At 42.3% G+C, this 16,173-nt stretch overlaps 1 protein-coding gene across 2 annotated transcripts in view; it reads left to right on the top strand.

The window, feature by feature from the left end:
• CUX1 (cut like homeobox 1) overlaps window positions 1-16,173 on the top strand; it is a 295,304-nt gene that overhangs the window by 266,862 nt on the left and 12,269 nt on the right. For both annotated transcript variants that reach the window (XM_075196738.1, XM_075196737.1), the window contains exons 20-21: window positions 2,523-2,579; window positions 16,047-16,127. In XM_075196738.1, the coding sequence (XP_075052839.1) occupies window positions 2,523-2,579; window positions 16,047-16,127 (138 nt within the window). The remainder of the gene's footprint in view (window positions 1-2,522; window positions 2,580-16,046; window positions 16,128-16,173) is intronic.

Here is a 16,173-nt window from a genome sequence, read left to right as displayed (position 1 = left end):
CATTATACTGACCTGCCTGCATTTTTATCTTTTATTTTATCTGTAATATTTTTAAATGGGCTTCAATTACAAAGCAGCTTAGATTCTGTTTCTTCATTAAGTCATCATATTGTTTGTGACCCAGCCTACTTTATCATTTTGACCCTTTATGAAAGCACATTTAGATAGGATGATGTGCAGCATAATTGAGAAAATGATTAAACCAATATATAAAGCCGCCAATTGTGGAGAGACAAGAGGAGATACCCAATTCTCTCAAAGAGTAATGTTCTCCCTGGCGCTATTTGTAATGTGTGCGATCTGTCTCCTTTAGTATGTAAATAATGGTAAATTAATATACCAATGAGCCTCTGAATGATAAATATAACAGTATGACACTCCTATACCTTTCACAATTGATTTCTCCCCCTAATATAGGGGTATTTGCTAAACTGTGGGTTTGAAAAAGTGGAGATGTTGTCTATAGCAACCAATCAGATTCTAGTTATCATTTATTTAGTACATTGACAACATGACAGCTAGAATCTGATTGGTTGCTGTAGGTAACATCTCCACGTTTTCAACCCCGCAGTTTAGTAAATATACCAATAAGAGTCATTTAGAATATCAAAAAATGTGGGCCTCAATGCTTTTTTATTTTTTATTTTGCCAATTTCATGGTACATGCCAAGTATCCTTGGAACCAAAAAGAAGGGATTAGCCTAGTTTTTGTGGGTTGACCTGAAAATGCACATGTGAAAAGATTAAAAACATCACTTCAGAGTCCAACCTATTCCCATCTTTGGACCAACCCTTCATTAGTTTGAACCTTTGAGCCTTATTTATGTTCTAAATGAATCCAGAGATGCAGGACATCAGGAATACAAAGAAGTCCACCCGAACTGAGCCATCTTCACTCCTTTTTTTAAACCCATCCTGCAAAACGAAATGTAAATTTTTCCATATGGCTTCATTACTAGACGTATTCATATGCATTCAGCAAGGAATGTCCCAATCCTTCAAACTTCTCCTGTCAGAAGATACAGAATTTTTCAACCATGCATATAGTGCACTTTTATGTGTGAAAACGATGCATGTTGCACTAAATCCGTTATAAATTGCATTTGCACTGCAGTTGCATTTAGTTGCAAATTCTAACTAAGCCATAGTAACCAATGAGATATTTCTTTTCATTGTGTGATTTGCACTAAACAAAAATAAATGCTAATTGATCATTGTTTGCTATGATTTTGTGTAAATTTGGATTTAAATGCAATACAGTTAAATGACCCTCATTGTCTAAAGTGGTATTGATATAGGACAATAAGCTGAAATGATAAAGCACAGCATGCCATTATGCTTGATGTAAGATCTTGGGCAATGCCTGTACATATGCATTTGCCCATCTACAGTCTATATACTGTATAGTGTATATATGTTATCTAGAAGACTGCAAGTCCATTACATAAACTCTACCTTTTGTACTGTCCCAGAGTGATTCAAGATGGGGAAGCACCACCCTTAAAATCAATGCTTGTTTTGTCCAAGGATAGACAGACAGCATGTTGGCTCTAGTGAAATATAAATCCATCTGGTATTTCAAGTCTGTAATTTTACTTATTAGATATTGAAGCCCAATATTAGACATACTGGGTATCTAAAATTGATAATGCAGGTAAGAGTACACTTTAGAAACGGGTGAGTCCGTTTTTTTTGTTTGTTTGTTTGTTTTTAAATCACTCTAAATAGGAAACCATGTAACGTCTGGTTTCTTTATTTGCTGTAGCAATGTGAAATATATATTTCAAATCGACTTGATGATTTAAAGAGATGTAAACCCACAAGTGCATTAAAGGAAAATGTCTTTTCTCTCTCTCACTACAGATCAACTTACAGTCGAGAGAAAAATTAAAGCATAAATGTAAAACATTCATGTAAAAAATAAAAATAGACATATAGGGGGGAACTCAATTGTCGGAGATGTGGTGCGCAGACATCGCACCGCGAACATTGCTGGCAATTACAGTAGAAGTTTCCGCTGATTTTTTACTGTGAGGAAAATGAGCGGACATTTCCCTCAAATGTCACAGATGTTCGATAGACACTTTGCGGTTAAAGTATATCCTTTACTTTAACATAGGAAAAGTGACTTAGATTATGTTGGTGGCTCAAAACACTTAACCCAACACCTAATGCCTGTATTTACCATGTACTACAGAAAAGCCTGTTTGTTCATTTTCATTGTTTTCTTCTGCACATCACCATGCGGTGGCACAATTACCACTTTATAGGATTTTAATTATTTTTTTTATTTGTGTAAATCAGATTTATAGGACATTGGATTTGGACTATTACCTTTCACTTGAGATAAAACCAATTCAGAAAGTATTTTTTTTTGTTGTAGTTTTAATTACTTTTTGATATGTTGCTGTTGTCCTCAGAAACCTTGTGCTGGGGGCAATGTGGATCCAAACCAGGGATGCACATGTCTGTGTAGCTTGAAAGAAGATAGATATTTGACAATGTGTGCTTTTCCATTGCAGGAACGCCAGCGAAAGTATCTCAGCCTGAGTCCATGGGATAAAGCCACCCTTAGCATGGTAGGTACCTGCATGTGGTCATTGTTTTGCTTCTTTTTAAAGTGAGGAATTATTTTATAATTTCGATTAGAATCCAGCAAATTCATTTTAATTTGGACACATTTTGACTTGACCCTGTGTTCCCCATGACCCTGTGTTCCCCATGACCCTGTGTTCCCCATGACCCTGTGTTCCCCATGACCCTGTGTTCCCCATGACCCTGTGTTCCCCATGACCCTGTGTTCCCCATGACCCTGTGCTCCCCATGACCCTGTGCTCCCCATGACCCTGTGCTCCCCATGGCCCTGTGCTCCCCATGGCCCTGTGCTCCCCATGGCCCTGTGCTCCCCATGGCCCTGTGCTCCCCATGGCCCTGTGCTCCCCATGGCCCTGTGCTCCCCATGGCCCTGTGCTCCCCATGGCCCTGTGCTCCCCATGGCCCTGTGCTCCCCATGGCCCTGTGCTCCCCATGGCCCTGTGCTCCCCATGGCCCTGTGCTCCCCATGGCCCTGTGCTCCCCATGGCCCTGTGCTCCCCATGGCCCTGTGCTCCCCATGGACCTGTGCTCCCCATGGACCTGTGCTCCCCATGACCCTGTGTTCCCCATGACCCTGTGTTCCCCATGACCCTGTGTTCCCCATGGACCTGTCTTCCCCAATGGAATGGAAATTTTTGGCCTCAACAGAATGGCTGAAAAGATGATATTTGAGGAGACCATTTGTCTGGGAGTTTGTTGTTGTCCTATTTCTTGTACATTTCCTACTGACGAGCAGCACAAAAGAGCAATAAATGCGTTATAAGTGCAATGCTGTAGTATAGTATAGATTAAAGGTTAAGGAGGTTTGTTTATACAGAGCAAGGAACCTAACCTTGATTTTAAATACACTTCTAATCTACAGTATACAGATGGCGTGTAATCCCTTGTTCTATATAACTGTCCATAATGAATACTACAGTGATTTTATATCACTAAGCAATGTATAGACAACTATTTATGTACAGGTATTAGTATGTGTGTAATGTCTGTGGATAATTACTGGGGCAGCACGGTGGCTTAGTGGTTAGTACTTCTGCCTCACAGCGCTGGGGTCATGAGTTCAATTCCCGACCATGGCCTTATCTGTGTGGAGTTTGTATGTTCTCCCCATGTTTGCGGGTTTCCTCCGGGTGCTCCGGTTTCCTCCCACACTCCAAAATCATACTGATAGGTTAATTGGCTGCTATCAAAATTGACCCTAGTGTCTCTGTCTGTGTGTGTGTGTGTGTGTGTGTGTGTGTTTGTTAGGAAAATTAGACTGTAATGTGTTACTGATGTGAATGTGTTCTCTGTACAGCGCTGCGGAATTAGTGATGCTATATAAAATAACTGATAATAATAATACATAATTGTCTATATATTGCTTAGTGATAATATACTGCATACACTGAATGCATTACTCTAACTAAATTAGTAAGGGGGAACTATCACCAAAAAACATATATTTTAGTGGGCTCCCTTGCATAAATAACTGCAGCAGGATAGCTCGATTCTCCAGGCATCAATATTTTTGGGATCAGAGTCTCTGGATTGACTAGTTAGGGGAAGAAATCAAGTATTTTGGACAAAAGTCCATTTTTATAAAAACACAGCTCCCATGAGACGGCAGCCTATATGCCCATTGCCCACAATCATCAAGAACATCCAATAAAGGTATGGATAGTGCAGCTGTTGCCAAGTCTTAATGGAAAGACTTTACAAGATTCAGGTGTAAGGTTGACAACATAATTGGCCAGGTTGTATCACATTGATTTATACATTTTTATTTTTTTTGCATAATGTATTATTATTAATAGAGCTCAAGGTGGTGTGCTGTACATAATGCAGTAAGAACATTCTTAAGTAAAGAAGCCGTTCACATTCTGAACCCCAGTGCGTATAAAACCTGCATTTCAACAGAGAATCAGAGTACAGAGTTTTAGGTCTGCATCGGGGAATTATGGGTAGGGACACTATTAAACATTTTGCTTGCCTTAGTGAAAGGAATGCAGCAGATCCATGCTGGACAAAATAAGTCACAGCCTCCTATCTGCCCAGCTACTCCCTCAGTTCCCAAAGCCACACCCCTTCCCAACAGGTCATGCCCCTTTTGGGGATAAATGTATCAAGCTGAGAGTTTTTCGGCGGGTTTCAAAAACCAATCAGATTTTATCTATCATTTATTTAGTACATTCTACAAAATGACAGCTAGAATCTGATTGGTTGCTATAGGCAACATCTCCACTTTTCAAACCCGCTGGAAAATTTGGACTGACTGTATTCAAAGCTTTGAACAAATATACACTTTTTTTTTACAAAGCCAAATACTGACATGAAACTGAGCCCAGAATTTGGCCTAAATGATATAATCTTATCTTCTCTCTGATTTTAGCTCCTGGAAGTAATGTAATAGCAGAGAAACCAGCATTCACATTCAACTGAATGCAAATCTGCCCAATCACAGGGGGCCACCAAGAAAGAAATTTTGTGCCCTGATACAGCAACTTCTTGGGGCCCCCTCCACAGTTACTTAGGACTAGGGATGAGCGCACTCGGATTTATGAAATCCGAGCCCACCCGAACGTTGCGGATCCGAGACAGATCCGGGTATTGGCGCCAAATTCAAAAGTGAAACTGAGGCTCTGACTCATAATCCCGTTGTCGGATCTCGCGATACTCGGATCCTATAAATTCCCCGCTAGTCGCCGCCATCTTCACTCGGGCATTGATCAGGGTAGAGGGAGGGTGTGTTAGGTGGTCCTCTGTGCTGTTTAGTTCTGTGCTGTTTAGTTCTGTGCTGTTTAGTTCTGTGCTGTTTAGTTCTGTGCTGTTTAGTGCTGTTTAGTGCTGTTTAGTGCTGTGCTGTGCTGTGCTGTGCTGTGCTGTGCTGTGCTGTGCTGTGCTGTGTTCTGCAGTATCAGTCCAGTGGTGCTGTGTGCTGTGCTCTGTCCTTCTGAGGTCAGTGGTGCTGCTGGGTCCTGTGCTGTGTCCTGTTCAGTCCAGTGGTGCTGTGTCCTGTGCTCTGTGCTTCTAAGGGCATAGTTATTTCCCCATTATTCCCAAGTTTTTAAAAAATAAAAAAAAAGTAAAAAAAAATAAAAAATTAGAAATTAAAAAAAATATATATAATTATAACCAAATGTGCAAAACCAATCCAGCAGTATAAGTCCATTGGTACTGCAATATTACCAAGTTCACACATTCTGCAGTATCAGTCCAGTGGTGCTGTGTCCTGTGCTCTGTCCTGCTGAGTTCCGTAGTGCTGCTGGGTCCTGTGCCGTGTCCTGTTCAGTCCAGTGGTGCTGTGTCCTGTGCTCTGTGCTTCTAAGGGCATAGTTTTTTCCCCACTATTCCCAAGTTTTTTAAAAATTAAAAAAAAGTAAAAAAAAATAAAAAATTTAAAAAAAAAAAAAATATATATAATAATTATAACCAAATTTGCAAAACCAATCCAGCAGTATAAGTCCATTGGTACTGCAATATTACCAAGTTCACACATTCTGCAGTATCTTGTGCTACATATAATGGAGACCAAAAATTTGGAGGATAAAGTAGGGAAAGATCAAGACCCACTTCCTCCTAATGCTGAAGCTGCTGCCACTAGTCATGACATAGACGATGAAATGCCATCAACGTCGTCTTCCAAGCCCGATGCCCAATCTCGTAGTACCGGGCATGTAAAATCCAAAAAGCCCAAGTTAAGAAAAAGTAGCAAAAAGAGAAACTTTAAATCATCTGAGGAGAAACGTAAAGTTGCCAATATGCCATTTACGACACGGAGTGGCAAGGAACGGCTTAGGCCCTGGCCCGTGTTCATGACTAGTGGTTCAGCTTCACCCACGGATCTTAGCCCTCCTCCTCCTCCCCCCCCCTACAAAAAATTGAAGAGAGTTATGCTGTCAGCAACAAAACAGCAAACAACTCTGCCTTCTAAAGAGAAATTATCACAAATCCCCAAGGCGAGTCCAAGGGTGTTGGTGGTTGTCAAGCCTGACCTTCCCATCACTGTACGGGAAGAGGTGGCTCGGGAGGAGGCTATTGATGATGTAGCTGGCGCTGTGGAGGAACTTGATGATGAGGATGGTGATGTGGTTATTGTAAATGAGGCACCAGGGGGGGAAAAAGCTGATGTCCATGGGATGAAAAAGCCCATCGTCATGCCTGGTCAGAAGACCAAAAAATGCACCTCTTCGGTCTGGAGTTATTTTTATCCAAATCCAGACAACCAATGTATGGCCATATGTAGCTTATGTAAAGCTCAAATAAGCAGGGGTAAGGATCTTGCCCACCTAGGAACATCCTCCCTTATACGTCACCTGAATAACCTTCATAGTTCAGTGGTTAGTTCAGGAACTGGGGCTAGGACCCTCATCGGTACAGGGACACCTAAATCCCGTGGTCCAGTTGGATACACACCAGCAACACCCTCCTCGTCAACTTCCTCCACAATCTCCATCAGATTCAGTCCTGCAGCCCAAGTCAGCAGCCAGACTGAGTCCTCCTCAATACGGGATTCATCCGAGGAATCCTGCAGCGGTACGCCTACTACTGCCACTGCTGCTGTTGCTGCTGTTAGTCGGTCATCTTCCCAGAGGGGAAGTCGTAAGACCGCTAAGTCTTTCACAAAACAATTGACCGTCCAACAGTCGTTTGCCATGACCACAAAATACGATAGTAGTCACCCTATTGCAAAGCGTATAACTGCGGCTGTAACTGCAATGTTGGTGTTAGACGTGCGCCCGGTGTCCGCCATCAGTGGAGTGGGATTTAGAGGGTTGATGGAGGTATTGTGTCCCCGGTACCAAATCCCCTCGAGATTCCACTTCACTAGGCAGGCGATACCAAAAATGTACAGAGAAGTACGATCAAGTGTCCTCAGTGCTCTTAAAAATGCGGTTGTACCCACTGTCCACTTAACCACGGACATGTGGACAAGTGGTTCTGGGCAAACGAAGGACTATATGACTGTGACAGCCCACTGGGTAGATGCATCCCCTTCTGCAGCAACAGCAACAGCTGCATCAGTAGCAGCATCTACAAAATGGCTGCTCATGCAAAGGCAGGCAACATTGTGCATTACAGGCTTTAATAAGAGGCACAACGCTGACAACATATTAGAGAAAATGAGGGAAATTATCTCCCAGTGGCTTACCCCACTTAGACTCTCATGGGGATTTGTGGTGTCAGACAATGCCAGTAACATTGTGCGGGCATTAAATATGGGCAATTTCCAGCACGTCCCATGTTTTGCCCACACCATTAATTTGGTGGTGCAGCATTACCTCAAGAGTGACAGGGGTGTGCAGGAGATGCTTGCGGTGGCGCGCAAAATTGCTGGACACTTTCGGCATTCAGCCAGTGCCTACCGCAGACTAGAGGCACATCAAAAAAGCATGAACCTGCCCTGCCATCACCTCAAACAAGAGGTTGTGACGCGCTGGAACTCCACCCTCTATATGCTGCAGAGGATGGAGGAGCAGCAAAAGGCCATTCAGGCCTACACAGCCACCTACGACATAGGCAAAGGAGTGGGGATGCGCCTCAGTCAAGCGCAGTGGAGACTGATTTCCGTGTTGTGCAAGGTTCTGCAGCCATTTGAACTTGCCACACGAGAAGTCAGTTCCGACACTGCCAGCTTGAGTCAGGTCATTCCCCTGATCAGGCTGTTGCAGAAGCAGCTGGAGAAAGTGAGGGAGGAGCTGGTAAGCCATTGCGATTACACCAAGCATGTAGCTCTTGTGGATGTAGCCCTTCGTACGCTTTGCCAGGATCCGAGGGTGGTCACTCTTTTAAAGTCAGAGGAATACATTCTGGCCACCGTGCTCGATCCTCGGTTTAAAGCGTATGTTGTGTCTCTGTTTCCGGCGGACACAAGTCTACAGCAGTGCAAAGACCTGCTGGTCAGGAGATTGTCCTCTGAAGAGGACCGTGACATGCCAACAGCTCCACCCTCATTTTCTTCCACATCTATGGCTGCGAGGAAAAAGCTCAGTTTTCCCAAAAGAGGCACTGGCGGGGATGCTGATAACATCTGGTCCGGACTGAAGGACCTGCCAACCATTGCAGACATGTCTACTCTCGCTGCATTGGATGCTGTCACAATAGAAAAAATTGTGGATGATTACTTTGCTGACACCATCCAAGTAGACATGTCAGACAGTCCATATTGTTACTGGCAGGAAAAAAAGGCAGTTTGGAAGCCCCTGTACAAACTGGCTCTATTTTACCTGAGTTGTCCCCCCTCCAGTGTGTACTCGGAAAGAGTTTTTAGTGCAGCGGGGAACCTGGTCAGTGAGCGGCGAAGGAGGTTGCTTCCTCATAACGTTGAAAAAATGATGTTTATAAAAATGAATAATCAATTCCTCAATGAAGTACAGCACTGCCCTCCAGATACTACAGAGGGACCTGTGGTTGTGGAGTCCAGCGGGGACGAATTGATAATGTGTGATGAGGAGGAAGTACACACTGTAGGGGGAGAGGAATCAGAGGTTGAGGATGAGGACGACATCTTGCCTCAGTAGAGCCTGTTTAGTCTGTACAGGGAGAGATGAATAGCTTTTTTGGTGTGGGGGCCCAAACAAACCAATCATTTCAGCCAAAGTTGTTTGGTAGGCCCTGTCGCTGAAATGATTGGTTTGTTAAAGTGTGCATGTCCTATTTAAACAACATAAGGGTGGGTGTGAGGGCCCAAGGACAATTCCATCTTGGAACTTTTTTTTTGGCATTATATGACCAATCAACAGTCGTTTGCCATGTTCAAAAAGTAAAACCAAATTTTAAAAAATTCAAGAAATTAAACCAAAAGTAAAATGCCGTGTCATAATTTAAAACAAGAGGTATTGACGTGCTCTAAAACTACTGTATTGTTGTTTATATTTTATAAACACTACACTTGAAAGCTTGAGTCTTTCAATAAAAAAGTAACTGTCCATTGCACGAATATTTGCAACAGGGACAATTTTAGGGTTAAGAAAGTCAACTAATAACACTTCGACGCTGTCTGTCTTTATAAACACTACACTTGGAAGTTGGAGGAGGTATTGTGGCCCCGGCACCAAATTTACTACCGGGGCCACTCCACTGTGCAGTCCATATTTAGGTGTATCAGATATTAAACAACGGTGACAGTTGATGCCCAATTTTTTAATTATATTGTGGCCTCGGTACCAAATTGTGTACCGGGGCCACCACACTACGCAGTCCAGATACTTGTTTGGTGAAATTCAGACCAGTTGAGGGTTTTATTATTATATTGTGTGGACCACTCTATCTATACCACACTACAACTCTATACCACTCCATTTCATACTTTAATTCTATTTCATACTTTAATTCTATTTCATACTTTAATTCTATTTCATACTTTAATTCTATTACTAATTACCATAAAGAGGAACAAAATAAACCAATTTTACCAAAAGTATAATATGACTTAGACTTACAAACACTACACTTGAAAGATCGTGCCTTTAAATGAAAAAGTCAGTCTTCATTGCACGACTATGTGCAACAGGGACAGTTTTTTGGGTTTACAAAGTCAAACAATAACACTTTGACCCTGTCTGTCTGGGATCTCAATGACGAATTGTCTGTACCATGTTTGGAGGAGGTATTGTGGCCCCGGTATCAAATTGGGTACCGGGGCCACCCCACTATGCAGTCCAGATACTTGTTTGGTGGAATTCTGACACGTGGAGGGTTTTTTAATTATATTGTGGCCTCGGTACCAAATTGTGTACCGGGGCCACCACACTACGCAGTCAAGATAGATAGATGCGTATTGCGTATCATAGATAAAGTACATTCAGTGGTGTGGGGCAAATTGAAAAATATTCAAAATGCACTGACATTATCAAAAACAAGAGGTTGTCACACGCTAAAACTCCAACATGTATATGATGGAGAGGATGGAGGAGCAGCCGTATGTGTAGTGTAATGCAGATCTGTTGAAGGTTTTTTATATATTTTATTGTGGTGCCCAGTGCCCACTCCTCTACGCAGTCCAGGTACATTTATTGGTGCGAATCATAAAAGTTCAGGGTTTTTAATATATATTGTGGTGACCCACTCCTCTACGCAGTCCAGGTACAATTATTGGTGCGAATCATAAAAGTTCAGGGTTTTTAATATATTGTGGTGACCCACTCCTCTACGCAGTCCAGGTACAATTATTGGTGCGATTCATAAAAGTTCAGGGTTTTTAATATATTGTGGTGACCCACTCCTCTACGCAGTCCAGGTACAATTATTGGTGCGAATCATAAAAGTTCAGGGTTTTTAATATATTGTGGTGACCCACTCCTCTACGCAGTCCAGGTACATTTATTGGTGCGAATCATAAAAGTTCAGGGTTTTTAATATATATTGTGGTGACCCACTCCTCTACGCAGTCCAGGTACATTTATTGGTGCGAATCATAAAAGTTCAGGGTTTTTAATATATATTGTGGTGACCCACTCCTCTACGCAGTCCAGAAAGATACCTTGTTGCAACGTTTTGGACTAATAACTATATTGTGAGGTATTCAAAATACACTGTAAATTAGTGGAAATGCTTGTTATTGAATGTTATTGAGGTTAATAATAGCCTAGGAGTGAAAATAAGCCCAAAAACTTGATTTTTAAACTTTTTATGTTTTTTTCAAAAAAAATCCGAATCCAAAACCTTAAATCCGAACCGAGACCTTTCGTCAAGTGTTTTGCGAGACAAATCCGAACCTCAAAAATAACGAAAATCCGGATCCAAAACACAAAACACGAGACCTCAAAAGTCGCCGGTGCACATCCCTACTTAGGACTGAGTTTTTGCGCTGCCAAAGGGGGCTGTGGGCACATCTTTAGTTGCACATACCTCTCTGTGCCTCTTCATACCTCCCAACATTCCTGCCCAGTCAGGACAGCAGGACAGAGACCTCAAATTAGGACTGTCCTCTCTAAATCGGCACAGTTATAAGTTATGCAACAGTCCAGTAAAATATGCACATCAGATTTTTTATGTATAAAGTACCATTGACATCACCAGTCAGTAAATGAGTGACATTGGATGAAGTGAAGTGTCCTCACCACTCTGAGTCCAAAAGAATGGGTTGAGAAACTGAAAAATATACACATAATAAAGCAGATGAGTTATCAAAACATTGAGGCATGAAACTGAACGCTTTAATCAACAGAGACATACCCTGCTATAAAAGGTTTTCATTCATGGCAATTTAATTTTTTTTTTCTTCAGTGTTAACGCCACTCCATGCCAAATATGTCAGTGGAAAAATCACATCAATTATTATTCTTTGCCATTTTTCCTAATAGTAATCATAGTCACACAAAAACACTGACAACTATACAGAATGGAAAAGCCCATGAATCTTTGATTCATTCAAAACATCTAGCAAAACGGCAAACGTGTATATTACATAATGTGATGCAGCCTGTTCATATAAACATCACAGAAACCCTTTCATTACGATGCACAAAAGATCTCATAATACATGGCCAGTAATAAATGTAATAATACATTTATAATCAGTGCTCCAAATGGGGCAGTATGTGCCGGTACGACATATCAGCACTTCTTTGCCCCACTTCGTTGTAGGCAGCCAGGCCAGCGCCCTGCTCCCTCACTCTGTCAGTGAGGAGCAGTGCAGAGAGGAGCCAGCACACCGAAGAAAAGAAGACGGAAGAAAAGAAGGTCATAGAAAGGTAAGTAAAGAACAGAGGGGACACCTGTGTGATTAAGGAAGGGGGGTACATTAATTTAAGGGGGCAGCACTGTCATAAAGGGGCCACAATGTGATCTAGGAGGGGGCACAGTGTGATCTAGGAGGGGGCACAGTGTGATCTAGGAGAGGGCACAATGTGATGAAGGGTCAAAAGTGTGATGGAGGGGGCACAGTGTGAAGAAGGGCTAAAAGTGTGATGGAGGAGGGGGCACAGTGTGTGAAAGGAGAGGGCAAGGTCTGATGTAGGGGCAAAAGTGTGTTGAAGGAGAGGGCACAGTGATGCAGGGGCAAAAGTGTGATGGAGGAGGGGCAAACATGGGAATTCACTAGTGAGAGAGAATAATAGGACCAGGAACAGTGATGTAGGAGGGGCAAAAGTGTGCTGGAGGAGGCGGGAAATGTGAAATCACTAGCGAGAGGGAAAAATAGGAGCAGAAACAGGGATAGATAGAGATGATCAAGGAGTAAGGGAGGAGCGAGAGAAGCAGAATGTGAGGCACAGGGGAGATCAGGTACGGAGGGAGAGGGGGGGATACCTGCAATGACAATAGGGACACGTAAGAGCAGAGCAAGGAAACGGATAAAGGAAAGGTAAAGGGTAACGTGGAAGATATAATGGAGACATGAGGGAGAGGTGGAGGGACATAGAGGAAAGGTAATTGGACACAGGAGAGGTGGGGGACACAGGGTGAATAGCCTTACAGCATTTTATATGTTTTATATTATATAGTGTTAAAATGCATCTAAAATTAATTTCACTCTATCAAAACCCCTGAACCTTCATGGGGCCTTGGCGTCCCCCAGGCCCCCAGCTGTTCATTTCAAAGTGTACGTTCCATACAGCACTTCTAAATTTCCACTTTGACCACTGTTAATGATATAAATATAATATATACAAATACCATACAAACACTTACCTAAATAAAAGTTAATAGAATCTTTTCTGTGTCTCTTCTGCCTTTTACCGTCTTTCTGTTCTTTCCTGTGCTGCTCAAATCAAGAAGTCAGTCTCTGATGCAGGTTTTGACCACAAGAGACCTAGTGGTTGTGGTCTAAGATTGGAGAGTGTCCCTGCCTACGGGAGCTGGCCAACATAAAAAAAAACACCTATAGGTCCAAAATGGTAGTGGTGAATGATATAGCCGCATAGGCAGACCCATTTGATGCTGCTAGCCACATAGAAACAGTTGGGGGGGTGAAGCTGGGGGGAGGCACATAGAGAGAAACACACGAGGGGGGACAGACAGGGGGACATTGGTACACATGAAGAGAGAGTGACACATGTACAAATGAGTTAGAGATTCATACCCACAAAGGGAGGGTGGCGGAGGCACATGGGGATTTATAGAGAGACAGAAACAAACAGGGAGGAATTTTACTGCTGGGATTTGCAGATGGGCAGATAAAAATGTAGCAAATTTCAGAGTGAAGCAATGGATTTGTAGTACCCTTTACATATAAATATTTATTAGATGTGTAGATATCTTTTTGGGGGAACAGGTATACTATATCAGTTAATTGCATCGTTGTGGAGTTATTAAAATGTATTAAAAACAAAGTCCTTTCACTGCTATATAAATGTCCAGCATACTGTAATTATATTGTAGAAGACACTGGAACATTTGAACATCTCAATACATAATTAGAGAACAAAAGCGAAGGTGCAGTGACAGAGTGACATAAACACAAACGGAGGGTAAAGCTGGGTACACACTACAGGTTTTTCAAGCAATTATCGTGCCAATCATACGATAAACGACTGTTAGGTCTGATATCGCATTAGTGTGTACGCTCCCACGATCATTGTTTTATGAGACAAAAGCACATTGTATAGTTTCCTTTGATTTTATAACTGGACTAAAAATCTCTATAAACGATGGAGCGATGTTAGGCAAATGTTGAAGTGTGTGACCAGCAGTGTAGGCAGATCCCATAGAGTGTGCAGAGTTACGATCTTTTCAGCCGATGGTTATGACAAATGAAGAGCACAGATGTGAAGGTAAATCGTGTAAGTGTGTGCACACAAATCTGCATGCTGATCGGGACTTTCAGTCGTTATTAAAATCATTACAGAAATCGCATCTGCAGTAATTTTCTGTAGTGTGTACCCAGCTTAATACCTACAAACACTGAGGGGAGGAAGAAGTCAGGAGTGGGCTGTACCTTGTATGTCCGAGACCCAAACGGAAGGGGATCTCTGAGCACGTCTCATCTAATGGACCAGGCCTATTACTGTGCAGTCCCAGTGTTATACCCAATCACTTCAGCCTGGACTTTGCAATATCGGTAATAGGCTGGTCAGTAGAGGAAGTAGAAGGGGGAGAAGCTCTCATGTGCTTACTCTGTGGCCAAATAGAAGGAAGTAGAGGTGGGGGAGTGTTCTCCCCATTTGTACATCAAAAGGCTGTGCCTCTGAGTGACAGGCCTGGGCTCTGGTCTCTCTCTTCCGATTGAGAGGCCTGCCCCATCCCCCCTCCGCTAAGAGGCAGGTCCTGGTTCTCCCCCTATATTGCAGATTTTTACAGGGCCATTTGCGTTGTGCGGAGGTGTCCAGGGCCATTTGCGTTATGCGGAGGTGTCCAGGGCCATTTGCATTATGCGGAGGTGTCCAGGGCCATTCGTGTTGTGCGGAGGTGTCCAGGGCCATTCGCGTTGTGCGGAGGTGTCCAGGGCCATTCGCGTTGTGCGGAGGTGTCCAGGGCCACTCGCGTTGTGCGTTGCTGTCCAGGAATACTTATAGAGATAGATGTGATTTAGCGCCTGCTTTCTTAAATTACAATCTAAAGTAAATGTGCGAATTGATACAAGAATTGGTTTGACCAGTGGTCCAGCCATGTGCAGTATATGTCCATAAGTTGAAAGTTATAGTCGCCCTCTTTCCTCCTGTGTACTTGTTCGCTTCTGCTTAGTCCAACTGTCCGTACTTGTATTATGCCTCTTGCATGTTCTGTAACACACTTATTTGTTACATACCTAACCTGTTATGTCTTTGCTGTGAGACTGGATCATATAGCCCACTAAGCACTTATTCCCTTTGCAATTTGACTGGAGCAATATGCAATATGCAGCACTTAACCTCATGTATCTAACTCCCACTGTCCCATAGCTTGTAAGCTTGTGGGCAGGGCCCTCTTACCTCTCTGTATAATCCAGTATTGTTTTATTACTCTGTTTGTTCCCCATTGTAAAGTGCTGCAAAAATATGCTGGCGCTATATAAATAAATGATGATGTCTTGTGTACAGTATGAGGATTCATTTCTTGCTGTTCTTACTTTAATGCTTTTTGAATGTTCTGTATTTTGCATTTGCTTCTCTTATATTTTATCTGTTAGTCCTTTATATCTCTATACTATACTCTGTTAGCCCACTGTATGGCGCTGCAGAATTTTGTGGCGCAATATAAATAAACTATAATAATAATGATAGAGTTCCCGTATAGCACAAAAGGCTTCTTCAAAACAAGAAGTAGTTTGGTTAATGTAACTGGTGAAGGACAGTAATGCAGCTGTCTTCAGATTTTTCCTCATTGTCGGCTCATTTGGGCAGGGCCATTTTTACCTTCTGTTTGAATGTCATTTGTTGCGTCTATTGAGCCCTTTAATGTACAGTGCCTTGTAGCATGTCTGCACTTTATAAACAAAGGAAAATAATAATAATCGTGCTGTCTACTGAAAATATGGCGTGTGCGTGTTGATTCAAATCTGTTTTGTTTTTTTTAAATATAATATATATATATTTTACTTTTTTTTTTTATAGGGAAGGCTCATACTATCAAATAAGATGGCCCGAACAATTACATTTTTCTACACTCTGTTCCTGCATTGTCTAGTTTTCCTGGTAAGTGATAATAAATTATGGAAACAGTGTTCAAAATTAAAAATCA

The sequence above is a fragment of the Mixophyes fleayi genome, chromosome 2 (assembly GCF_038048845.1).
Source record: "Mixophyes fleayi isolate aMixFle1 chromosome 2, aMixFle1.hap1, whole genome shotgun sequence".
Lineage (NCBI taxonomy): Eukaryota > Metazoa > Chordata > Amphibia > Anura > Limnodynastidae > Mixophyes > Mixophyes fleayi.
The sequence above is the reverse complement of the archived record's forward strand: the minus strand, read 5'-3'. Positions and strand labels throughout refer to the sequence as shown.